This window comes from Camelus dromedarius, chromosome 3 (assembly GCF_036321535.1).
Source record: "Camelus dromedarius isolate mCamDro1 chromosome 3, mCamDro1.pat, whole genome shotgun sequence".
NCBI lineage: Eukaryota > Metazoa > Chordata > Mammalia > Artiodactyla > Camelidae > Camelus > Camelus dromedarius.
Genome location: NC_087438.1, coordinates 59,362,889 through 59,390,491, shown reverse-complemented (window position 1 = coordinate 59,390,491; position 27,603 = coordinate 59,362,889). Strand labels below are relative to the sequence as shown.

The 27,603-nt window shown below is 45.9% G+C and overlaps 1 protein-coding gene across 3 annotated transcripts; it reads left to right on the top strand.

The window, feature by feature from the left end:
- Positions 1–670: 670 nt before the first annotated feature.
- LOC135319917 (uncharacterized) lies at positions 671–27,603 on the top strand. Of its 3 annotated transcripts, none has more exons than XR_010378992.1 (4): positions 671–874; positions 18,974–19,097; positions 20,934–20,983; positions 24,506–27,577. XR_010378992.1 is itself a non-coding variant. In XM_064482249.1 (4 exons), the coding sequence occupies exons 1-4, from the start codon at positions 7,141–7,143 to the stop codon at positions 24,566–24,568; spliced, it is 420 nt and encodes a 139-aa protein (XP_064338319.1). In that variant the 5' UTR covers positions 6,843–7,140; the 3' UTR covers positions 24,569–27,603. The 3 variants fall into 3 exon arrangements, 1 of the variants encoding a protein (XP_064338319.1); XM_064482249.1 differs by lacking the exon at positions 671–874 and adding an exon at positions 6,843–7,323 and having other exon boundaries at positions 24,506–27,603; XR_010378994.1 differs by lacking the exon at positions 671–874 and adding an exon at positions 13,637–13,703.

The window sequence follows — 27,603 nt, the reverse complement described above, 5'->3', positions numbered from 1 at the left end:
ACCTTTTCTTTATTTTATTATGTGAAAAGGCTCGAGTGTGTTATTGTTATTAGTATTTTTGTGGTGTTGTCTTATTTGCCTGAGGGGTGTGAACTCAGAGAAATATGGGCTGTTCAACACATCATTTGTTCTCTTGCTTTTTTCTTGTTAAGCCAACTGAGCGTCTTCTTTTATTTTTATTCTTGAAAGCAAAAATAGGTCATAGGAGTACTGATGAACTTTGTTTACAGAAGCGCATTCTGACTCCTTTTCCTGACTGGCTGAGGACCCCCAGAGCTTTGAAAGCCCTGTTTTCCTCTAGGGTCAGAAACCACTTGGAGCCCACTTCTCAAATTCCTTACACGGGCTCTCCCTCCCCCACCGAAAAGAACGGTAAATAACTATTTGTGTGTGGGTGGGTGTGTGTGTGTGAGCGTGTGTGTTTTCAACTGCCTTGGGATTAGATTTCAGATATACCAGAAGAGCTAAGGCGCTCTCTCGACATCACTTGCCAACGGCCTTTTCTCCTTTAATTCGAGGACCAATGTCCATCCTTGCCGCTGGATTCGGAGGAGTCTCCAGGCATCCCGGCAGGCAGAAGTTTTCTCGGCTACCGAGCCCCGCAAGCAGACTCGCCCGAGCTGCATATCCCCTCATGTCCACTAGAGGTCACTGGCCCCTCGCGGCTAGCAGCGCGGCCGGCCGCCTCCTGCTCCTCCAGCTCAAATTAGCCGCGCGTTAATTAACACCCGAGTCCATCAAGGCGCGTTCCTCGGTACAGTACTCCAGCAGGGTTTATATAGGCAATCCAAACCCAGCCAAAGCAACCTCCCCAAACCGAACACTTCCAGCATGTCCAAAATGGGAGACAGGCGCCTGAGTAACCCGGGCCAAGGTATAGTGCCATCACGCTTTAACTTTTGTTCGGTGGGGCTTGCTAAATTGCTGTGAAGATCATTCTCCGCGAGCGCAGGTTCGGCGGGGCAGGTTGTGCGCGCCAGCTTTCGGAGGCTGGGCAGCGCGCGTCCTAGCTTCTCCAGCCCACTGATCCTCGGGTCGGATTTCTCCAACTCGGTAGCCACCGGGGAGAGGGGCCCAGGTCCATACCGTCGTAAGTGCACACGGATGTAAAAGAATATTTATTTAGGGTGTGGAGTACACGAAAAATATCTAGATGTCTTTGAAATTGGTAGAGAAAAGAAAGAGAAACGACGACGTTTCTCATGGCTATTGATTCGGTCGGGGGAATTGGGGGTGGGGAGGGGGCGCGTTGAGAAGGACGCCAGGAAACCAACGTTGGTGATTTTAACACGCGAGGAAGTGGAAGCCTGCAGATGTGCAGGGAAGGTCCCTGCTTCTTGCTGAGTGCGCGTGGTTTTGTTTTTGAGAGATCCACACGGAACTTGAGGTCTAGCTTTTTATTATTATTTTTTCAGCCAAAGCCCCCAAAGCATTTAACACTGTGGACTGGGGAGACTGAGTCACGTCTCCAGGGCCTCAACTAAATCCCTAAGAACTGCATGAAAGGAGTCCGGATTTATTCCAATAGCACTGTCCAAGTTCTTGATATTTATAAACCACCACGACAAGTTCCTTTGACACTGTGTCCTGGTAGGTAGAAGGCTCACCTGAGGAGCTTGCATTTCTTTTGTTAGAAAGAAAGAAAGAAAGAAAGAAAGAAAGAAAGAAAGAAAGAAAGAAAGAAAGAAAGAGAAAGGAAGGAAGGAAGGAAGGAAGGAAGGAAGGAAGGAAGGAAGGAAGGAAGAAAGGAATCTTGGAAACATTAATACGACTTCTTGCAGAGTTTACACTATCCGAGGTCTTTCGCCTTAGCCGGGGAGCAGGAGGTTTGTGCAGAAGGATGTGGATACCTAGCAGTTTGGGTACTGACTTTTTCTCACGGAGTCATTGGTGCAGAACCCAAAGATCTGAACATTCAGGTTGTTGGGAGAGAGAGATTCAATGCTGTAACCACCGTTTGCCCAAAGTGCTCATTTATTGGGCAAAAGATACCTGCCGTGCCCTCATTGTGGCATATAGGGCTTCTTTTGCTTGGGTTGGTTTAATGATGGCCGATTCATAAAGCCACTGTCCGCCTTCAAGGGAAAGGGGAATCCTATCAGGCCACGCAGTGGGTACCTCCAAGGTGGGCATCAGTAGCTCCCAGAAGTAGGGTTCTGACCGGGAGCCAGGACTCCCAGAGGCCCTGCAGCAGGTGAGTAGCCCGCCTTCAATGAGGCCGGAGGGGCGCCCCCGCGAGCCCACCCCAGCCTGGGGCAGCGAGGGGCGTCGGTTGTCCGCTGAGGACTCTGAATCCTCAAAACCGCAGCTTTGATTTTTCGCTTTCCTGTTGTACCTGGGAGCCACCTTGAAGCCTGCTCTCCAGGATCCAGTCCCTACCTTTCCCCCAGACCGAGGCGCCGCCTTTCAACCCGAAATTCGTTCCTCTTCCCCTTGGCCTCTGGCCTGGGCGCTGCCGAGCCAACGTTCCAGGCCCAAGCCGCCGCCAGAACCCGATCCAGCTCCAGCACCCGCACAGGTGTCAGCTGGAGCTGGCATTATGTAACGGATTTGGCAGCCCGGACTCTAAGCAAACGGAATTAAGGAAGGTGGGTTTTTCCTCTTTTCCTTTTTCTCTTGACTACATCTGGTATCAGGTGTACTTGATCCGCGGCAGCAGGTGCGTTTTTTTCCGCAGGAAAAGACCAAAAGGAATGGCGGCCCAGGTCAAGGCGTTCCCAAAGAGGGGCCCAAGGCAGGGCTGGGGGCCCAGGGACGAGCCTTCAACGTCCCCTTCCCCAGCTGCTCACCTGCGGCAGCCCGCCGCAGCCTCAGGTGGCCTGAAGTCCAGGCGCGAGGGGCGTGGAGCTGGTTGGCCCAGCTGGCTCTCTGTTTTCTGGCCAAAGCCTCTCCGGTAGAAACTGTGGGGTTCTACCCCATGACTATTTGACTGTTATTAGCCTACCGACCCCCTTGCAAATATGGCCGAATGTGACTTAGGGCGCAAAATCAGGAGATCCTAGGTAAAATTCCTTTGCAGGTGACAGGGAGCCCCGCCTTCATCTGGATAGCTTTACCTGAGAGCTACTTGGGCGGGCGCAGGTCTCAAAACCATCCAAAAAGAGCCAGCTTGGGACCCTTTTGAAAATACAAGACCATGGGACTCTTGCTCAATTAGTTTTTAAAACATTTAACCAATTTTGGTAAGCTGTAGGGGGGATTTCATATACTGTCAGGCTCCATTTTGTAAGACAGAAACGAAAGAAAATTTAGGAATGGTGGCCTCTCCCTCCCTAAACCTTCAGTTACTTGTGGACACCAAATAGTTGCTTTCAGGAAATTCAGTGCTAAGGGCTAGTTTGAACCCCCTGAGACCTAAGGAAGGATTGGACAGTTAAGGAACCTTTGTTCAATTTTGGGGAGTGGGCTGTATTTTGAATGATAAAATAGGGAATAATGTTTAAGTGACCAAATTTTAGGCTAAATTTGAACCTGTGCATTTAGCCTGACAGGACTAATATCATTAAAGGTGATAACGTTAAAAGCAAAGGCTTGGAGAATTATAACAGTAACTGTGAAGACAGCGGCCAGAGGCTGGGTGTCCGAATGGTTAGTTACAGGAGATCTGAGTGTGTATCCGGACTCCTTAATTCAGACTGAGGATTTCAGCTGGAAACTTACACTCATAAAGACTTGAATTGCAACTACATAAATAAAAACATGTCTTTTTTTTTTTTTTTTTTGGAGTAGCTCCCATTTATTAGATGAAGTTACCAGGTAAGGCTGGCAGACTCTTTACACAGATATTTACATGGCCCCAAAGTGCCTCTGTATCTGTCTTGTTAAATGTAGCACATCCCCAGCAATGACTACCTACAAATGAGATTTTAGAAAATCTTGTAAAAGATAAGCAGGGAGAAGAGTAGTATCTGCAGAGGGATTTTTAAAACAAAGTTTAAGCTAGGCCCATTAAATACATCATGTTCAAAACTGTTTAGTAGTGAACTCCTGCTTTCCATGGTGCTTTGAAAGCCATTGATTGTTATCACAGAAGCTCTCCGCAAAAAGAATCAGGAAGCTGCACCCCCTACCCCTCTTCCTTTTTTTTTTTTTTTTTTTTTTTTGAAATGCCCAAGAATTTCTTCATGAATCCCATTTGCTGGATCTCATCTGCCAGCTGAAGATCCTGTCGTGATCTGGGGAGGGATCAGCCCTGACTTGCAGCAGTCTGCTTCTGGGTGGAACTTGGAGATATAACTACATTTTCATGCCAAAAGGACAAAATGATTTTGCCCAGAATCAGGTTGTGTTTTCAAGTTACCATTCCTGTCTAGTCACGTGGTGCTTAAAAGACATAAACTGAAAGCAAACTTCTAAGTGTAGTCACCACTGAACCAGTTTTGGACTTCGGATTTCTCTTGAGTCCTCATAAATCCTTTCGCGAAAGGGACAAGCCAGACATCGTTGGGGCTACTTGGTGTCCACGTCAAGCCTTTGGGGGGCATTTTCTTAGCAAGGAAGATGAAATTTCTGAGGTTGTGGATGATTTAAAAGAGAAATAAAAGAAATACACTTTATGAAGTTTACTGCTTAAAATATAAAAAAGAAAAGTTTTTGCAAACTGCTAAGCCCTATTTAAATGTAACCCAAAGTTTCTTTTTTCCTCCTTTACCTATTAGATAATCAATTACTTTCCTTTACACTAATTGTTCTGTACCTCACATCTGCATCTTGTTGAGCCTTTCCCCTCTTCCGGAGAACCCAAACTTGAGGCCTCATTAGAAGCAAACACTGGCTAATAATTTCAAAGAGAGAGGAAAATTCTCTAAAATAGTATGCAATAAGCAGAGCAGTTTACTTATTAAGCAATTCCTAAATAATGAAAAAATGAGTTCTGTCTCCTTCTTGCCTCTGCCCTATAGCCTGAACATTGCCCTGATACAAATACCCATTTCTAAGTGTGTGGCTGATCCACAGAGACTGCACTCATTCTCAAAAACCGAGCTCCAGACAGCGTGGATGTTCGAGGGCTGGGATGCAGATGGACGCAGAGTATGCGCTCCTGGCACAGCGACCCAAGAGTGCAGGCTGGGCTGGGGTCTGCATGCTTCCTACTTCCTCTCCTATGGCCGCTGGAGGAAATAATTCTTAAACTCCCCTTCAGACTGGTAAAATATGATCCTCTTTTAATAGATTGCCCACCGGCTTATTGTGATGAAGGGCAATATTTTTATTTGCCTACAACTAACATAATTTTTAAAGAACAACTTCGTTTGTTTCATTTTCCTTCAAAACTACGGTGGGCGCAAACTAGCAATGTTATCTTCCTTATTCTGAAACAAGATTTGGCAAGTAAACGAGTTCTAAAACATGTCAAATGTTCCAATAATTTAATGTTCAGAGATTTGTTTATGTCACAGGATGGGTCTATAACTCTATAGCAATAATAATTCCTTAACTAAATATACAATGCATTGTTCACCAAGACATCCAGTAGTTTCACTGAAGTGGGAGAAAGAGGATGGTTACCGTGACATCATTGCTATTATTTAAATGAAACTGCTAGGGGAGAGTATAATTGTTAGTAAAAGCCCCCACCCCTCAGAGTTTCCCCTCCTCCTCTGGCATTTTATGACGTGTCACCCGCGATAAATGTAAGCAGAATTATGTCTATCCGAGTAGCCTGCTGTATAACCAAAATGTCGCATCTACAGGTCAGCAAGGAAATGCAGAGGAAAATTACCGTGTTTAAGAGATTGTTGTTTGAGAAAATATACATATCTATGAGTTTAGGGTGCTGATGTTCAAACTTTTTCTCTTTATAAATGTGACTGTGTGTGTGTTTGTGTGTCTTTGAGTAAACGGAGAGTTCTATAAACGCTTGTGCGCATCCTCTGTAATATCCCCGTGATTGTACATTGAAGGCGGCCATGTAATCGTTACATGGCGCTGGCTTAATGCAGTTAACAGAGAGCTAATGGGTCGTCTATGTCAGAAGCATGCATCTGTTTTTTAATCCCGTCACGTAACTAATTGGTTTTGTACCAGTCTGAGGCTTCCACCTTTATCCATCGTGGGTGCTCTTGTCCAAGAAAACCATTTCAACCACTTTTGGTTCCTGACCATTGCTAAAATGACCCCCCTTCTTTCTCTGCAACTATTCTTTATTTTTTAAAGCCTATTTTCGTATTTAACAATAATAATGAACAATTCTGGCTGTACAGAAACTCAGTTGAAATGATCCGGTGAGCTCTCACTTTGGTCCTTGCTGAGAACTATAATCTCAAATACTGGATATGATCGGACTTGGTCGCGGGCTCCAAGCTGCAGGAGACCGAAGCTACTTTTTCGTGCCGAGATTGCACCTTCTTTCTAGCCTGGAGCGTGCGCGCTGCACGCGCGCGCACACACACACACACACACACTCTCTCTCTCTCTTCCCCGTAATAACAAGTTGAGGGGGTGCCCAAAATGTGAACAGAGATGCAGGGCATATGGATGCCGCCCGGATGAGCGGCGCGGGGCCCAGGGGCTATGGCTAAGGTGGGCGCCGGCGGCCAGGGTGAGGACGCGCTGGGTCTGCGCGGGCTTCCAGCTCTGGTCTGAGACGCGGGCGAGGGTGGCCAGGAGCCCAGGAATGAAATCTAAGTTCCGTGGAGCTTGGAGCCCCTAGATAGCCACCCCTGTCCGGGCGGAGGAGACCTCTCCGCTGTCCAGCTCGAGCGTGGAGCGGCCTCCGGCGCTCGCTCTGGCGGGGCAGAAGCCTGCGAAGGGGGTCCCGCGGCGCTTTTGTACTGCCCCGCCTGGGCCAGCCGCGATCTGACGCACCGGCTCCCCCGGGACGCTGGGGGCGTCGCACTGCAGCTGGGTGGGGAGCAATTTATTCCTCGCCGTCCCATCCCAGCCCATCTTCGGTTACTCCACCCTACCCCTCCCTTCCCTCCTCCTCCTCTACCTACGCCTTCACTACCTCAGATTCTCCACCTCCTCTTCATCCTCCATCCCCCTTGGACTTCTCTCTCCCCCTCTCTCCTCCCGCCCTCCTCCCTTCCCTCTCCCCTCCCTCTCATCTCTGAATAAGCAAGCTTTTGCCTCTAAAAGTCACAAGTAATCCTCGTGTGTGACAGAGGGAGAGAGAGAGGAAGAGGGGGGGAGAGGGAGATGAGGGAGGGGGGGGGGAGAGAGAGAGAGAGAGAGAGAGAGGGAGAGAGAGAGAGAGAGAGAGAGAGAGAGAGGCAGGCGAGCCCGCCGAGAGGAGCAGCAGGCAGGAGGGGAATCTGGCACAACGGCTGGGAGAGGAAACTTGACGCTTCAGGGCCACCATTTGCCAGGGCCTCAATCGAGGTAAGTACCCTGGGGACAGCGGAGTTCGATTCCTGGCAGGGTCCAGCCTCCACCCATAGCCCAGGCCCAAGAGATGGGCACCATTTCCTGGGGCTACTCAAATAATGATAAAAATGGAGATGGGGTGCGAGCGGGCGGGTGGGGTGGGCTGCGACAGCGGGCTGGGATCTGGCCGTACCGCGGGTCAGGATCAAGAAGATGCTGTGAACCTGGGAAGACTGGACTCCAGGCTACTGCCCTGAGGCGCCCTATACGTCCTGCCAGGGTTCCAAGCCACTTCAGGGGGGCTTCCCAGTACCCTATTTCTCTCCCTATGCTGCGCGTCCTCACAGCTCCCCTCTTTTACACACCCGCGTGCAAATGACCCCCTGCTCTGTCATGAAGTGACAATTTGCGCCTCGCTCAAACCTTGGAAAGGGAAAGTTTGGCTGCGCAGCTCTGTGGTTCCCTGGAACCTAAACTGGGAACCCAAGACTTGCAGAGGAAATCGACAGTTTTCCTTTTCTCTCTTTTTTTTTTTCAATTACCTTTAATGAAAAATTGTGTGCATTCAAAAAGATTATTGGATTACTATGTCTGATCAGCTGCTGATGACCTACCAATAAGCGTTTAAACACACTCATATTCGCGCGCGCGCGCACACACACACACACACACACACAAGGGGGACTATGTGCAGTGAGAAAGGCCGTCATAAGTAACCAAGAATTCAGAGGGAATCGAGAGAGCTTTTAAATGTGTAAAAGCTGTGTACATGTCCTCCATGTGTACAGAGAGCAGAGGGAGGGGACAGAGGGAGCAAACGTTGGCTCGGCTTTTTCTCTGTGCCTGTGTGTTTCGTGTGTTGTCAGCTGGCTCTGGTTTCTAAGCGCTGAACGCTGCCAGGGGCGGGGGCCGGCATCCACCATCCACCTCGGCACCCTAGTGGCGAAACAGGACTCATTTGTTTGGTGCAGAGCGGTGACGACCTAGAAGAGACTGAAGTGTGGTTAGGTCGGCCCCCTGCCATCCATTACACCTGCAGCAGATGGCTCAAGTGGTAGAATGGTTTTGTTTGCAGGGATCAAGAAGGGAGGAGGGAGAGGCTAGAGCCTCGCCCCACCCTAGGGAAGCACGATAAAGAACCAAAGACATGAAAGAAGCTATATTCCTACTAGCAAAAGCAATAATGTTGCCACGGTCCGTGAGTGAACCTGGAACATGTTAGTGACCTTGGTGCCTGACTCCAATTGATGACACGGTAGAATTTTAGGAGCACTATTTTTTCAAATGACTTTTTTTTTTTTAAATGAAGCACCTACTCCTCCCTACACAGACACAGACAGACAGACAGACAGACAGACAGACAGACACACACACACACACACACACACACACACACACACACACACACACACACACCTGTCTCCAACCAGATGCACACAGGTGTCCTTGGAGCTCTACTCCCTGAAGCCAAACGTCATTGAGCCCCTGCGGATTTCACCGCAGCTGAAAGGAAGCCACCTCCAAGCTCTGGGAGCCTCTCCCTTCTCCCAAAGTGATCTGTGCCATCAGCCTGCCAGCTACCACACACAAGGCTCTCACCCCATATAACCATCCTGTTGGGATATAACAAGGTTTCAGATAGGTTCATCTCATTTTACATGCAATGATGTGCCTTTTTGATCAATAATCCCATCCTCACATCCCTTCCTTCCTTCATGCTTCTCAACAAGCAGGAAAGGAAGTACACACATGCACTCACACACACACCCTCCCGGGAGAGCCCAGAGAGAGGGCAGGTGTGACAAAGGAACACAGACACAGTCTAATGACAGTTTAGCTTGTCTTCCTTTCTTAATTTACTTGCCAAATAAGAGGAATTTAAACAGAAATAAATTAAAGAAGGGAAATATATTAAAGACCTAAACAGAACAAGAAGCCTTGCCTCCACCCTTACTTCACACCCACACACCCACACATGCCACTGTAGCAACCATGGATATTCATGGTTTATATGCTTTATATATATCCATTGTATATAACATGGCATATAATATAAAACATGCACATATGCATATTTCTTGTGAATAAGAAACAATTTCAATGGTTTAATTTTCTGTCCAAAGTAAACACACAATCCTTTAATTGTGGTTTAATATGTTTATGCTTTAGGAGTCATTAGGTATATAGAGAAATTGCACTATTTTTGATACTTAAATTCTAGTTTTCTATTTTGTTTAATGGTAAATCAAAAATATTTAGAGTCAATAAAACCAAAGAATATTAAACAACAGTGAGAATCCACTCTAGCTGAGATTTTCAAGTCATAAATAAAGCTACATTCTAGTAGTGCTTCTTAAGAAAGGAGAGAATTTCAACCCTTGCATTTTCCAAGTTGCCTTCAGTACCCAAAGATACCTCTGAATTGGGTTTGGTTAATGGGTGCTTGCTCGGTGTCCAGTATAATTTAATTTTTCTGTAATAATTTTCTTTTCTATGAAGATTTCCATTACACCAGGAGAAAGCTGACTTTGATATGCAGAGGGGTGCAGGTTTCATTGACAGCAATGTCATTAGGATATAGCTCTGTTTTATTCATCATTAGTAATACAGGTTTATTCATACATCATACAAACTGCTAAGGTCCTGCTCTGGGATATGAATTCATACATTATCAGAACACATTCAGATACACTTGAAGAAAAAATTCTTGCAAAACTGAGTTGAAGAGCTGCCTTCTTGAGCATTTTAGAGAATTTTTAACTTAAAAAAAAAAAAAAGGAAGAGACTTGATCTAAAACTCTTGACTTCAGGGCACTCAGAGTCCAAAATTATTTAACCAAAACAGAATTAGCAAAACTTTTGTTATTGTAGAGAATGCAGACAAAAATTAAGCCCTAACAAGACCTTCCTCCCCTTTTCCTCAAAACCCTTTAGACCCTAGTTCCAACCACTATCTAAGGCTAAGGGAAATAACTCCTGGGATGAACTTAAACTTTAAATGAAAAGTTTTTTCTTTCTTCTTAATTCTGGGGTTTTAAATGAGTAGTATTTTAAAGAGAAAATCTCAAGGATTCAAATTAGTTCAAATAGCCCCATCTTTGTAGGAGAAGGAATATATTTTAATGTTTAAGCGTGTTAACACCTGAATCACATTCAGTTGGGTTTCTCAAGCCCAGGTGAGTCTCAAAATCCATCACTGAAAACGGAGGCATCTGGGGAGGAAAAGCCTGAGCTCCCTCCTTTCTTTCTCCACCCAGTGCTGGAACCACCTGCATCTCCTTTTCACAGAAGTGGCTATTTGCTTGAGCAGAATGGACTGAGGAGAGAAAGGAAATGTGGAATAAACGAGTTGGTTTCTTTTCATCCTCATCCTTGCTACGTTTTTGTGGGGCCTCGCCTTCCTTTGGCATCACCTTCCTTTTCCCAACTGAGGCCAACAGTCCAAGGATTCACATTCACATTTAGCAGGATCGATCGATCGATCGATATATCTATCAATCATCAGGTCTCGAAAATATCACCACCACCCCAAATTTGCCTTTACTTTCGGTGTAAGTAAGAAGATCATAATCTTTAAAGAAAAGCTACCAAAGCGGCGGTGAGGGCACGCTCAAGGTGTGGGAGGCTGGCGAGTAGGAGGGTTCGATCGGTCCGCTTGCCTGGCGCCGGCCACTACGTATGAGTGTGTCCTTGACTCTTACATGTCCCTTCTTAAGGGAGGATAATGAACTCTCCTCTGATTCTAATTTGTAAAGATATCATCTTTAGGAGGCACCAAAATGGGGGTCGTGGAGAAGAGGCCTGGGTCGTGAACCTGGAGAGGTCAGAGCTCCAGCTTCTGCCTGTATCTCTCTTAAAACCAGGAGAAGGTGGCCAACTGCGTCTACAGATCCCTCGGTTCCCCAGAAGAAAGAGACTCTGGCTGGAGGCCTTGTGTGCCGGCGCGAGTGTTCAGGCCCATCCTACAGTCCCCCTAGGGGTCTCTAGAAGCGAAGACTTTGCCTTCCCTTGGGCAAGCGATGCCTGGAGGGGTGGGCCGAGCGTTGGGCACGGGTTGCCGCCGCCTCCCAAATGCATGCTGCGGTGCACCCCTAGTCCAGGGGCGCCCCGACGGCCCCGACGCGGTGCCCACGCGGCCAGTAGGTGTCGCTGTTCCCCTGCTGGCCGGAGCCGGGAGCCCCGCGCTGGCCCCCGCGCCACTCAGCCTTCCGCGCCGAGCGGGTTCACAAACCCACCAGTGCTCGGGAGAGAGGGCTACTGCCCTCGGGGACCGTCCCCTCGCTCACCTGGCCAAAACCGCAGCGACATTGGCCGGCCTAAGGGAGCGCCTTCGGGGAGAGAAAGAAGGGAGGGGTCTGTTGGGGCAAACGCTGGGCCCCGACGGAAGCGGCTTGAAGCCACCAACTCTCCCTCCTTTCTCTTCAAGTGCTGTGGGGCAGCGACTGGGCACTGGGACCATCCTGGTAAAATCTCGAGCCGGGGAATTCACCTGGGGTCCACATTGGCTTTAAAAATAAACAAGAGGTTGAAATCCCAGCTTCGTGGGAACTAGCCATAGAATAAGGGGAGTCTTTTCAATTTCTTGCCTTAAAAAAAAAAAAAGACAGAAAAAAGGAAAAAAGAAGGAAAAAAGAAAAAAAGAAAAGAAAGAAATCTGGGCCTGGCCACACGCGTGAGCTACCTACCATCTTGTACACACGTCTGTACCCAGAAATGCCGGGTAACCGCGACTTCCCCCATCCCCCGACACAGGAAGGAGTCAGTATTTGGATGTGGTTGTCCTCCCTGAAAGCACTGCTTGCCAAGTATTATTCCCCTTCGGAAACTAGCAGTTAGCACATCTTTGGAGTCTGTATTTAAATTCTAGGTATTGAGAATTCTGCGCCCTTCTTTGGCGTCCTGAGGCCCCCTGCCTTCGGCCTCGGTGTGCCGCGTTAGAGATTATTAATCAGAAGCGTTCTTTTTGTGTGTCTCAAAAGGAGAGGGGTTTGGTTTCTGAATACCAAGAGGGATATTTACAATGGGTACATGGTCTAGGTGACTGAAGATTTTATTACGATTCTGATTTGTTTCGTACGGGGAAATCATTTTTCCAATTTGACGATAGGGAGGGGAACACTGTTGAAACGCTAAATTCGGAAGAGTTATTGAAAGTATGCAAAATGGAACTGGGTATGTATTTAAATTAATGTTTAAAAACCATATGCTCAGTTCAGATGTGGGGACACTTTGCAGTCAAATTTTTAAAAGACCCACACTTTATCTACTTTTTTTTTTTTTGGTAAACGTAATCAACTCGTGAAGAAGAAAACTGTAACAAATATCAAAAAGGAAAGAAAAATTCTCACTGAAATTCCAAAATATTTCGGAGCACTGTTTCTATTCCTGACTGTGGGCCTCGGTCTCGCTGTCTCAGAAGACAAGGCTGGGCAAGTGCCTGAGTCTTCAAGGCAAGTCTTAACATTCTTAACGTGAGGTGGCCAACATCATCTTTAAATGTTATCTCTTTTGCTGTATTTCACAAAATCGGTTCCTTTAGTTAAATCCTGTATCTGTTACACAATTCTAAATAATTATTTTTGACTGAGATGGCATATTAATCATTTGGTGACGTGGGAGAGGGGAGAAACACGTGTCTAATTGGAGGTTGTGAAGTTCAGTGAGGTGGTATTTTTAGCTTGGAAAGTCCAAATTCAGATATTTGCCCATTTCGCCCCCTTCCATCGTTTCCCTACTCCCTCCGTATTTTACTTTCTCTTTCACTCAACCCTTTGGGCTCCTTTCCCCGATTTTGCCCCTTTCCTCGGCTTGTCTCTCTCCCCCTCCCCCCCACCACCCACAGCGCCTCTCTTTCCTCTCCCTTCTCCTCTTCCCCTCTTCTCCCCCATCTCTCTGTGTGTCTGTATTTCTGTCTCCCCCTCCCCTATTTATTGTCTGATCCTATCAGCCAAGTTAATATAAAAGTAGCAAGTGGGAGGTCCAGTTCCCTCCCTCCTGCGGGCCCAGGGCACTTTGGGGGAGGTGTCGGCCGCTGACAGGTTACCGGCCAGAGTGTTGGCCCTTGGTGCAGGGCAAGCCGCCTGCGGGAGAGTAGGGGTCTGAGCGGGTTGCGGGGCTTATTCAAATACCGCCCGCTGCCGCTGTGATTCGCAGGGACTCGGCCTCCATATGGTAATATGGGGCGGGGTGGGGGGGGGAGGGTGGAGAGGAGGCGCAGAGGGGAGGGGGGGGAAGATGGGGGTGAGGGCGGGGTGGGAGGGGGCTCCGGCACCGCGCGCTCGGCTGCGGGGCTGGGACAGAGCACCCGGACCCGCGGTGGCGGCGGCAACGGCGCTACCCACCCTCCATCACAACATCCACCGAACCAGCGAGCCACCGAGCCACCGGCCCCCGGGGTAAGCCATAGCGCGCAAACGGCAGTGACGGTGACGGTTCAGAGGCTTCAGATTACTACCATGCGCCAATAAGGGAGATTAGAAACAGAAAAGGAGATTACAGAGAGATCAGAGATAAGAGGTGTACCTCTCTGTGTCCCTTGTCACACAGCGCGCGCAGGCGCGCGCACACACACATGCGTCTGTACACACATGCATGCCCAGACATCCCTACATGCACACATTCCTTACTACTACCCTCTAAATATATGCACCGACACTGTATGCCTTGCGTCGTGGCCGGTGTGTTTGTCCTGATCCCTGCATAAAGGCGGGCAGGTATGTGCCTGAGTCCAGGCAGGAACAAACAGTCACGCACGATTGAATTGCAGCCAAACTCGGAGACATTTAACCTGCCGAATTGTTTCACTCAGCCGGGTGCCCCCCAGAAACTGGCAGTTCTGCAAGTCGTTGTGGAATCTGCAACTATTCATAAAATGTGCTGAAAATGTACTTTAGGAAACGTAATCTTGCTATATATGGCAAGGTAAGGGCAAATCTAAAGGATAAGTGTATTTCCGTTTTTTAATGTTTTACATGTTGGCATCTGACCACTTTTTATTGGGTGACATATCATGTGAGCACTTTGGTGTAAGCTTGGAAAAACTACAGCCAGAGGAAATGCCATAAGAATTAGGGGTGCTAAAAATGGATGCTGGATAGTCCAGTATGAAAGATGGCATAGAGCTGTAGGTTTAAAATGGGGGAAAAATACATGTGAATATTTATACATGAAAGCAACTGGGGAGGGTGAGTCTTGCCCCGAGTATCTGTGCAGGTAAGTCATTCATAAGAAAACTAATTACCTGTGCATGTACTTGGACTTGTTTAATTGAATAAGCTGCATGTGTACCTCTTTGCTGTTCTTTGTGGCTATGCTATTATGGATTCAGTCTTCTTAAAATAATAGTTTTGGGGAAATTTTTAAAGTGGACTTTATACATATATATTTTCCAGAAGCCATTGTGCTGAATAAATACATTGCCAGGAAGAAAAATCCGACCCTATAAGCAAGATTTCCATTGCTTGAAATCTAACTCAAGGCCTGTATATTTTAGGGCAAATCAACTGGCTTAAAATAGTAAACTGTTATGTTTATTTTTTTTCACTCCGAAGTCACGAATTAAGGACACTTTTCAATCAAGATAACACACCTTGTTTCCAGTCATATTAAGAGAAAAATGAAACTCAGTAAATTTTGAATGAGGCAGATAGGTACAAATACAACATGGTTGAAAATGTCTTCCTTGCAGAAGGCTGTCCATTGCTGTTTCTACAGATTTTTAAATAGATTTTTTTTTTTTGCAATAAGAAATGCTAGAAAGCAATAGGGAGGTGAATGCCACACCTCTCAGTTAATCAGCAGAAAAATTCTTTAGAAATCTTTGGAATCACTTCCCTTTATACATACATGATCTCAAAAGCACCGGCCCGAACTGTGTTTTGCTAATATGAAGTTAATTAGACAATCAAACTTTGAGCCTTGAGCGATGGGCATTACAGCCGATCAAGGGGTATGTAAGGAGAGATAAACAAAATGTGTCTTTTCTTTAATGACCAAACCAGGAGGTTATACAGGGCATTACATATATGACAGATGTGCATATTTGGAGCCTTCGATAAACAGAAGCAGGGAGGCAACTGTGTATATTATCGAGCAAGAGACAGCAGCAGACACTTGCCAAAAAATAAAGACAGACAGAAAGGGAGAAGAGAGACAGACATAATAAGATAGCGAGAAAAAAAAAAAGGTGGAGAGAATCAATAAAACGATAATCCTGAGCTTTTCGCGAATTAAAAAATGCAAATATACCTTTACATATGCATCAGTATTAAAAATAATACACGCTGGAACCAACAGGAGCGGGAGCGGGAGGAGGAGGAGAGGTGGAGGAGGAGGAGAGGTGGAGGAGGAGGAGGAAAGAATGGAGGCGCCGCGGAGCCCTGATTATGCATGGGCTGGAGCTGCCTCCTCTAACCTGTTCTTCTCCGAGCCGGGCAGCCGGCGGTCCTCAGCCGCCCACAGAACAGGAGCCGAAACAACCGTTTCCGAAGGCTACAGCGTTTATTTTTCTCTTTTGGGGGTTTTGGCGGTTGTTTCAGGGGCTTGCCAACTGGCCCCTTTAATTAAAAGCTTCAATAAAAGGCGATCGCGCCAGGAATGCACAGGCTCCTCTTCGCGCAGGATTTGCATATTTTTTTAATGCCCTAATTTCCTTGATGTATGTAAATGTAGCCGGACGTAGAGGGAGACAGGGAGCTGACGTCAATGGACGTGACCTCGCAGCTAAACCTTGAACGTGAAGCCGGGATGGGGGAAAACACGGAGCGGCAGCCGGCGGAGCCCGCTAGTTCGCGCGGCGGCAACGGCAGTGGCAGATCCCAGGCCCAAGGGGGCCAAGGGAGCCTGTATGTCGACCCCGGGGGAGGACGAATCGCCGCCTTCTTTCTCCACTGCCCGGCTTCCAGCCTCGACAGCCTTCAGGCCGCACAGCAGGCTCTTGTCCTGCGCCTCCAGCCCCACGAAACACACGTTCCCTTGCTTCCTTCAGAAAAACATCACACCCCAAAACAACAAACCAAAAACAACAGATAACGAACCAAATCAAATCCCCAAATGCTTTAGACCAATGCTCTGATAGCTTATCAGAAAGAAGACTCTGACAATGGAACTTGATTTTTTTTTTTTTTTGGCTTCTCTCCACAAGAAGAGGAGGGGGAGACCTCAGACCACCGCAAATCACTCCTAAAACACGATAAGCTACACGTGTTTCCAGTAGGGAGAGGTAAATCGCCCAGCCGACTGGTGGGGGCTTTTCGTTTCGGTACCTATTTACCTGTGCACTCATTAAGCGCGTCGGCTTCATTAACAGCTATGCCAAGAGCGTGTGCTTTAATGTGATGGGACTGTCAGTGTGTGTGTGTGTGTGTGTGTGTGTGTGTGTGTGTGTGTGTGTGTGTGTGTGTGTGTGTGTGTTGGGAAGGTGCTTGAGCTAGTGAGCACTGAGGCAGGCGCTGTGAGCGAGACGAGCGAGGGATTAGTGTCTCTACACGGCCACCTCTGGGACTTATGTTCGGGACCATCTAGGCCACATCTCCTGGACTGGAATTTGAATTTCATCCATTTGAAGGCGGGGAGGGGGTCAGAGAAGGCAGTCTCTGAACTGCCAGGCCCTTTCGATTACATTGTCTAGGGTGCTTAAGGTGCGAGAGATTCCGTGGCCGCAGGCCTGGGCGCTGTCTTGCCGGATTTAGCCTGGTGCACTTTTTCACTTGAAGCTCCGCAGCCTCGGCCAGGGGGTAGCCGCTCTCGGCTACACGGCAGGGAGGTCTTCAGACTCCCCCCACTGCCGGCCCCGCGCGCCAGCGTGTGCGTGCCCGCGCACTAGGCGGGGGGCCGCTGGCACCTCCCTGCGCACATCCGCCCCTGCCTCTGCTCGCTACCCTCTCCTGGGCAGCTAAGAAATGGTCTTCGGCCTCTTCTGGGCCAGGGCGGTGCAGAGACGGGGGCAGAGGGCTGGCTGCGAGCTGGCAAGGAAGGGACGCAGGAGGCCGCGGTCTCGGCTTCCCAGTCCTACTCTTGGCCGCCAAGGCTGCGGTTTCGTCGTTCCACCTCGCAGCCTTAGCTTTGTTTTCCTGACATGCTCGTGGCCACTGGGCCCCACGCCGGCGATGGGAGCGTGTGCGTGTGCGCGGGGGGCGGGCGCGCGCGGCAGGCGGGGGCCCTCCCGCCAAGGACACGCATGGCTGTATGTCCTCCGGCTGCACTTGGCGGGAAAGCTGGGGGCCGCCGGCGGGGCTGCGCGCCCGCGGCTCTCATTACCTCCTCCCTGCTCCCCCCGGGCCACATTTACATACGGGCCACTCGTCAGAATTTTTACAACGTCCCCCCTCCCGCCCCGGCCGCACACGCGCAGGCTCGGAACAGGCGCCCGCGCGCGCAGACACCCGCGCTCAGGCTGCGGCCGGCCGGGAGCGCGAACAGGCCCTAGGGTGCAAGCTGCCCTCGGCGAGACGGATTCTTGCACCGCCCTCTCGCGCCTACACCCCTGACAGCCTCCCTGATAGTGTTCCAGGAAGCCCACCTTCCCCTCAAGGCTCCCACCCTTCTCTCCCTGCACACTCCCACCCACACCCTCCCACATGTCTCTGCCTCTTTCCTTGGAACACACACACACACACACACACACACACACACACACACACACACACACACACGCTTTTTCTTCCCCCTCAAATAGCTAACCAACCCCTATGGGGCGTCCCTGGTACCTTTTGAATAGCTCTGGACTTTACAGAATAAAAATCCTTATAATGTATTGCTGTCTTTAGCCAAACACATTTAACGACACAACAAAAAGAGGGGGAGGAGTGAGGAAGGGGGACTTGAACCAAAAGACCTTTTTTCTTTTTTTAAGTCTGCAAGTCAAAAGGTCATTCTCCAAGTTTGTAAATAAAATTGCAAAGGAGTCCTTAAAAAAGAAAGGAGAGGAAAGAAGGAAGAAAGGTAGAAAAGATCCACAAGTTACATTAAATGATGCACGGGAAAAACAAGACAGGGCTATTTTTTTTTAAAGGGGAGGGGGGGAGGGTAGTCTAAAGAAATCAAGAGGGGGAAAAACTGAAGGAAAAAAGAAAAAGAGGGAGAAGAAAATAAAAGGTAGAAAAGGCAAAAGAAGTTTCCAAAGAAATGTGTGCTTTGCATCCTACAATAGGAAAATGTAGCCATTGCCCTCCTTCAGACGAGACATTTCTAATTTGTTCCGTCTGTCAGGAGGGGACTATGAGAGGTTTGGGTGCAAATTCATTATCTCTGGCAACGCAGAACGTAGTGTGGGGACTGAAAAAGACCGTGGCAATGGATGAACAATAGGGCTTCAGTTCATCAGTAACAAAAGCAGTGGGGAAATTGGTTGAGTTTCAGAGCACGTCCTCCTCGGCAGAGGGGGCTGGACTAGACCTTGGACAGCCCCCCCAAAAACTTGCCGAGCCTCGCACACACCACTTCACTCTCCACTCCGAGGCTCAGGGAGCAAGTGCCTGGCGTGGGGGGGAAAAGTTATCTTTTTTTCCTCCTTCGTCTTTGGCGCTTTTCTCTCTCTCCCTAGAAGAGAAGATCCGTTTAAACTATTTTAGACGCAATCAAGCAAGAATCACCGTTTGGAATTGAGCGGCAGTTTTAAATGTGCCAAGGAGAGGGATGATCTGAAATTTTTTTTCTCTTTTTTGAGACGCCGAAAGGAGACTGTGTACTGCGGCCGCCCTGTGACTCTGGATCTTGTCTTCTGGCCGGCACCTCGATTCCTGTCCAGCTGGATTGCAGGGCAATACTGCCTGTAGCAGAGAGGAGAGCAAGTGAGTATCGTGGCGGCCCGCAGGCTGCAGCTCGACCGGCGGCGCGGGGCCAGCAGTGCCTGCCGCGGCCCGGCGCCCGCGCTCCTCACCTCGCCAGCAAGCCGTGCCCGCAGAGCCCCGCTGAGGACCACTCCGAGGGCCAGTCCGGGGCTTTGCTTCAGCTAATTGATTGTGTGTCTCGGATGCTAAACCTGTTGATCTCGTGAGTTTTCTGAGCCAGGACGGTTAATTATTCCAGCGGCCTGACCCCCAACTGTAGAAAGATGCCAGGAAATTTTCGCTTTGGAAAGGGGAATTTTGTATATAATTTTGTGTTGTTGGGAATGGGACTTTTCCCTCTTAAACTTAGAGCAAATGCAATTGTATTTTGCGTTCCCGGAGTCAGGATTCGCATTTTGAATAATTCTTTAACCACCTCAAAGTTGCAATTACCTGTCAATGAAGTGAGGATCTAATTGGATTCTGGTGGCAACTTATGTATAGTAGCTAACTAGATCTGGAGGATTTCCGCTTCCCTTTTCTCTTTCCCTTTTGGATTCTGGGAAACAAGAGGCGGCTTTACAGGGTTATCCCAAGTTCGGATTCGTCAAGATGCAACCATCTCGGTTACTTATTGGGACTTGGAGCCATTTCAGCTTCTGACTCTTCTGGTATCCGAGCGGAATCCGGTCTCTCTGTTTGCTAGGAGCCCAGACTCAGCTGAGGGAGGCAAGACCTTCCTTCCTTGGCCTGGAACTGTCTGAGGGAACCGAGAGCGGTGGGAACCCAGACAATGTATTTGCATTAGTGTCTTCGGCGTTTTATCTTACAAATGTACCAGTAGTGTTTGAATGGGGAACTGTCTTGAGGGGTCAGGGCAGCAGTGGAATCGATCAGAAGTTAGTCCGGAGGCTCTGTCAAGTCACGGCCATGGCCGGGGGCTCTCTGGGAGCTGAGGCTGCCTTGGGCCCAGAACGGCGGGGGTCCAGTTTCCTCTCTATCCTAGTGCCTACCTCTGCCGGCCACCCTCCTTCCCCCTCTTTGCACCAGTAATTAGGGTGCTGTCTGGAGAAATGAGCTGTCATAGTCAGCATAATTGAACCAGTGCAGTACTTTCATTTTGCAAAACCAGTAGCCCCACCCCACCACTCCAAAATAACAATAAACTCTAAGAAAATCATAAAAGAAAAGCAACCTATTTTCGTAAGACTTCTTGAATATTGAGTCGTGGGGGATGGGGGAGGGAATAAAAAAAATCCACCACTTTACAGCAATCAGGTTTTACATTATTCATTGATTTACTGGAGGAAATAGCCAATCAGGAGCCATAGATATGAATGCACATCTCACAGTGCTGCCCTTACAGTAAACTATTTGCATCTTTCTAATGGATTAGATATTTACCCAGGGATTCCCATTGTTTGAAAGACCTGGAAATTCAGTGCCTTTAACATTAAAAAAAATATGACTTTGTTTCAGTCTTGAAATTCTTACAGGGAAGAACTCCCTCTCCTCTTTTGTATGGCAGGTTAGTGTTCAAATCCCTAATGTTTCTTAAGAGTCCCTCTTTCTTCTAAGCTAAAAATAAAAGAAGAAAGAAAAAATTAATTTCCAAACCCCTCCAGATTCTGCATATTTTGCATTCCTATTATCATGCATGTCTCCATTTAAATGCAAATTAGCATATTTAACCCTGTGGGTGCTGAAGCACAGGATTCATTGTATTGGGGTTTTCTGGACATTTGGCATTTTAAGGAATCATGGTAATTGCAATCCTTTAAATGAAGCCACATCTAGGCATGATTTTATATATACATATTAAAACTGTGATCATTTGTTTTCTTGACTGTTTTTCAGATGAGACTACAAAGCAGCATAAAATGAATAGACAATCCAACCAACCAAAGGTAATTTTAAAATTTACATTTGATAAAATCAAAGTGATGTACAAGAAAACAGAATATTATTTACTGGGTGGCAGACCTACAGCATATAACATCTCTCCCAGTTCATGCAATAGAAACAATTCCAGAAAAACCTAAGTTTCCATATGTGCAGTTTCACCCCCATAGGTAGCCTATGTATACTATATATCAAGAAGAATGCAAATATAGCCTGTAACTGCTTATAAAAAAGGAACCTGAGGTATAGAAGAAATAATAGGACACTTTTATTAGAAAGTAAGTTAGTCAAGTACCTTGCCTGAACTATTCAAATCACTATAAATTAAATGGCTTTTTAATATGGAAAATGGTAGTCTTGACTGTATTAGTGGACTGTGGTTTGCATGCATGAGAATCATACAAACTCAATATTAAAAAGGGGATTTCAGTGATAGGCCAATTTCTTTATATACTCTGCAGTAGTCTGCATAGGATTCAGAGAAGTGTTCTAAATATTAGTGACAACCTGATGTATTTGCATGTATGGAATAGCATAATTCTGATCTAAATTGTGGAAAATCATAACTTTTCACTCTTAACTTAAGCAGAGATTGTTTATTCCCAAGAAAACCAGGATGTTTCAAATCATGTTTTAGCCATCTGGAGACCTATAAAAAGATTAGAAAACAAGCATGACAATCACGTCCTAATCTACTGGCCATTAATGGGAATTTATTAGAGGATGAGTAGGCTAGCCATATGAATTCAGTATATCTGTCAATATGCAGATTTCAGAAAGGGTATTCTGTAGCTCAGCTAAATAGCTTTTTGTAAAGCAAAAATAACTGAAATAAAAACATCTAGGTGTTAATAGTTGCTCATAACAGTGTATGGCAGACATGGCTAGGAATCTTCAGAGCAGCACAATTGTTTTAATTTGTCTCATATCCTAGATAATAATATAGTCCTTGAAATGTATCTGATAAAACCTTGGCGGTATTCAGAATACCAAGGTGCTCAGTGTTAAGCCTTGCTATGTATCTTTTATTTCTTCACACCTTGAAAGCTGATGGAGAGGTAAAATATTTAGTTGGCTATCTACGGTTAATGAACAGACTGCCCATAATCGTTATGTTGGCTAAATCCACTTTTTGGTGCTCTCATAATGAATCTACAGTATATGTGACAGGCAAGAGGCTAGTCCTGGAGTCAGACTGTGTGGCATTGCCAGAGAAGATGCTATTTTAAGACAGTATTTTCTGTAGCTTCTAATTGTAGAAGCATCTCAAATCTTCAGTGTCTTGGCTTTCATGATAGTTAGTTGGGTTCTAAAAATGCATATAATTGTTAAATGTAGAAATATAGTCACATTAATTTACACAAATATAGTGGTGATACACATACAGACATGCATGCATCATATCTTTCTACTTTCACCAACCCCCACCCATACATATATAAAGCAAAAAAGATGTTCTAAAAATGTCTGACATTTCTTGGGATTTTGACTTAAGGAATTGAATTCATCTGATCATATGCTTGCTTTTTGCAGTACATGCCAAATCACTAATTATTCTTCTTCTAGGTCTTGGAAAGCAAGGCCAAAATACTCTCAGTATTCCAAGGCAGCAAAGCTCATTAGGGTTTTAGATAATGTCAAAATGGCATGTGCCTCAGTGATGTGTTCAGTTCTTACCCAAAAGTTTATGTCATGGCTCATAGTTCAAGAAGGAACAGTAACTCTGTGGGAATGTGTTTCTCTGATTTTGTTTGTAGTTTGCATGTATGTTTTATATATAACCCAATGCAGCCATTTCTGATTGTACTTCTTGGCCAAGATTTGATAGGAAAAATAGATGAGTGATTTCCATAGCTTAGTCTTTTCTAAATGATCAGGACAAGAATGCTCACTAAAAAAGTAAATTACAAAAAAATCTAGGGAAAAGTTGGCATCATGCTACTAAATTATATATTTAGTTGGTGTAATATTGCTGTTGAATTCTTAATTGGGGCTTTTCTTAGCAATTCTGGTTTTCTTTACTTGTCAGTCTGTTCTATAGGATTTACATATATGTGCTCTGTATGTAATTTGGCAACCATATTCACACTCATGTCTTAAATGAATAAATTACTGAATTAATGAAAGAGTGTATATTAATTTTGAAAGTGTTTTAGTCATTGGGGAAAATAGTCAACCTATAAAAATGAGAGTATTGTGATAAACTAGTGATGTGTGAAATGAATATGAAGATTTATGACATTCGCATGTGGCATATATTTAAAGAATAGAAATACCACCAAACATAACTCATAATTTTGGAAAAAAGTCCATAAAGTTCATGCAGACTGAATATGCATCTTATGTGGACTGTACCTTAGATGTTCTGTTGAGGGGCCTCTGACTATTAGAACTGTACACATCATAGATGCATTGGACACAGATTACCCATTATAAAGGAGAGAGAAAAAGAAAAGTCATCTTTTAAGTGGTCATATTCACAGTTTAAAAAGTCCTAAAAAAAAAAAAAAAGAAATGAAGCTAATTAATTAATAAAACAATATCCCTTTCTAGATAGAAGAAAGGTGGGGGTGAGGAAGGGGAAGGCGGGGGTAGAGTTATGTATGCTCTTAACATCCAGGTGTGTATCTGTCTTTTGAACAAGGTAACAATCCTTCTTTATACAATTTCATAAGGAAGACCAGTACATTTTGCCCTTCTGGGTGAAAATTGATGTTTGAAACTACAGACAAAGGCTCAGCATTTTTATTACAGCAGAGTTGCGTACAACATTAGAAACTATTGCTGCAGTATTTACCTGTGCCACATTCTAAGGCACACCCTATATAGAGTCATTTTAAAAAAAAAGAAAAACAGGATTAAGTCGGCTTGCTTAAGAGCATTCAGTTTGAACTTACAGAACAAAATATGCTGCCCTGTCGCCACGGTACATAGATACAAAACGTGCCTGAGCTGTGAAGCCATTAAAAATACACCACCAGAGCAAATTGTCAATGTAATCACACATCGACTCACTGCGTAATACAGATCTGATTCCCAGCCCCAGAAAGCAAGGCCCTGCTTTAAGCAATACCAAAGTGCCTTCCATCTCTCTGCCCGTGCAATCTGCCAGAAGAGAAATGCAGGTAAAGACGTTCCCCAGATCTGAAATGCTTTTATCTGTCCTTAGAGAGAGATTTCTTCCAGTCTTTGGATATTAGAGCGATCTACACTAGCACCGAGGAGGTAAAAGGCCGCGGGTTGCTTTTCCAGGAGCAGGCGGTAGTGCTAGCGGAAGAGATGTTGATTGAGAAAATAGGACTGTTGCAATGCTGCCGCCGCTGCTGCCGCCGCTGCCGCTGCTCGGGCAGCAGGCGTGGGGCAGTTGGATGATCACTGATGCATATCAATAACCGTGTACTTGAGATTTCTCATGACATCATCATTACCTTGGTCTCCCGCGGTCTCGAACCTTTGACCCCGTCGGGCTGGTCCACGTTTTGGCGGTGAAAGCCCCTCCAATGATGGCCCTTTTCTCCTTCTTTCAGACCCGGGGCAGCAGCACACCAGCAAGACGGCATCTTCTCCTCCCCAGCCTAGAAGCCTTGTGAAATCGAGGATCTTCCCCCCAAAACACACACACACAAGATATGTGCAATCAAGCTGCCACCGCTTGGTAAAAAGCTCATGGTGCCTAACCCAAAAGGATCCGGAGCAGATCCTTGAATCAGCTGTCACTTCTTCTATAGAATGGGATGTTTTTTTTTCCTTCCTCCTTAACCTGCGCTGGAAATTGCCGTTGGCTTTATACATCTCTATAGAGGGAGGCTAAAGAGTCTTGCGTGAGAATGAAGCAATTTACAATGCAAATAGAGGCCTGTGAAGGGATGGATGCTGCTGCTCACTCCTAACCGCTTGCTGCACTTTAATAGCTGGTTTTATTTTCTGATATTAATAGATGAATTGTTGGCTAACGCTGCCGGAGATTACTTGCTGAAAGGAAAAAAAAAAAGTTCGGAATAAACTTTGAAAGCAACAGCTCTCATTTGGATGTTTTAGCCGCACACACAGACAGAAACCAGGTCGTCTTTTCGTGCAAGGAGGAATCTTATGCGCGTCAAGTCTCCTGGAGGACTACTCTTCTGCTCTGCCAGAAAGATCCGGATCTGGAGTCTGGCCCGAAGAAGACAGAGGCTGTGAGGGAAGTGAGTTGTTATCTTTGGTTATCTAGCTGTATGAGTGTATTGGTCTTCATAAAGCTAGATAACCGAAAGTAAAAACTCCTTCAAGATCGCCGGGGAGCGTGTGAGAATGAACTCCAACCAAGAGACAGTAAAAACCAGAAAGGTCAGGAATACTTATTGAATCTAACTTTGTTTGGGGTTTTGTGCTTTCCTTATGATTAAAGGTGGGATTAAAGGAAATTGACACACGTATGCCAAAACATAAAGGTGCAGATATTTTGAAAGAGGTTGTTATAGCTGCGAAGGAGAATTGTAGAGTGCTAATGAGTAAAGAGACACAAACTACAGTTTGTCCTACTTAAAGGCGAAAGTTTACATATGGACTTATTTTCTTTTTCTTAGAAAGCTGTTGTAGGGATGTCTAGTACCTAGTTTGAGAATGATTCCATATACATAGACTGAGGCGCCGTTCCCTTCTGAAGCCCCTCCCCTGAAAAATTGGAAGATTATGCTTGGAAACTGCATGTATTTGTGTTGTATGTCAAATTATATGAAATTAGACATTCAGAAAAGTTAATACTGGAAGGTTAATAATTTGTAGCTACTGAGGACATTGAGCTAGCAGGGAAAGTGCAAAAAAAGAGAAAAAAAGCAAAGGCTGATTTTTATTCTTCTATTCAAAATACAAGGACAGATGCTTCTCTGTTCCAAGAGGGTTTCCTTGAGGAAGCTACTGAAGCAGAAAGACATGATGGAGACGAGATCGCCTCCCCTCTTGTCAAAGTGTTAAAAAAATGTTCTGTCTTACTCTGCGCCTAGCATTGGAAATGAAAGTGACATTTACGCCACAACCCACGTGTGCGCCTCCTCTCTTTTTGTTTAAGGATGATCAGGTCTATCCAGGAAACAGCTCTGGCATCCCAAACTGAAATAATTAGGACGTATATAGACCTGACAAAAATGGAAAGGGGGTGGGGAATCGGAGGGTCTGTCTTGCCTAATTGATTCCGCTAAACGGAATGCAGGAGATGTGAACGGCAGGACGCTGCGATTCCCACGCTCGGGGGCAAGTGGTAAAGCGGGGCCCGGCAGCCTATGACAGACAGCCCTGTTGGGGGGTGGGGGTATGAAAAAAACATCAAGTGCACAAACCATACTCATCTCCATCGCTTAAGAAAGTAGAGGCATTTCCCACCCACAGCCATCTGCAGCCTCCAACTGGTCTGTAGCTGCTGCATACTGTCTGTTAATTTTATAACCGCTGTTTAATCTGTCCATAATTAAGTTTGGCTTCTTTCTTTGGTTGAGATTTTCAATATTTAAGGAAAACTAGTAAAAAAAAAAAAGTTCCCCCAAAAGTCCCATTCCCACCTGACCCTCATATCAAATTCTCAGTGCATACTTTTGGCCTTGTGACCACATTTTTGACTTTTGTTTTGGGTGGGTTATATTTAGAAATACGTATCTCTATAATAACAGACATTATGATCACCTCCTCAGGCTATTTACCTCTTAACATGGTATATCTAGGAACTTGGCCTAATTATGCCAGCAGACACACACTGGAAGTAAAACTATAAACATCAACCTAAAGAGTGTTGATTCCAGTATGATAAAAGGTTATTCTGGTATAGTCCCAGCTAGATGCCTTCTAAACAGCCATTTTTATGTAATCTAAAAATGACTGTATTTAGGAGAAACTTTGGCACTTTAGAGGTCCCCCGTGACATCTTTTCCACACGTCACCCAGCAAACATTCGTATAGGCATTTAAATATAAATACAAACATGCATTCAAGAATGCCCAAAATGGCTTGTTATCGTCCACATGGCCTAGATTACAGACAATCCCAAATTCCAAACATACAGTTTTTCTTCAGAAGCGTTACACTTTCCTTTGTAGTTTCAACTCCTTGTAAGACTGCAGACTGGAGAAGCCTGTAAAACTACTGTTACATTCAGTTGGAAACTCTGAGAGACTTTATGAACATAAATTCTCAATTTGGCTGCTGAACACGTGCCAAAGTTTTACTACTGTAGTGACCGTTGAGAAGACCCTTGTTTATTTACGTGTGAAGCACTGTTTGTGCAAACAACCTTTCATTGTTAAGTGCCTGTATTCCTTTCATTTACTTCATGTCCAGGGGTGCTATTTACCTAGAACCATTGTCTACTACAATTAACATTTACATTACAAAGTGTGTGGTTTTCTTTCTCAAGGAGGTTCAATTAAGGCAATAAGACGTTTGCTGGGGGAAACCTATTGTTTACTGCAAGCACTCAATGGAGTCAAATTACTGAAGCTTTTGCCTACATCTTGGTCTTTTATGTAAATGTGTTAAATATAACATTTAAGAAAAATAAACAATATTATAATTATGTGTCTGCCATTGTCATATCAAACTTGCTTTGTATCATACTAATGTTACATGACTTATCGATCAATAAAAATACATTTCAATG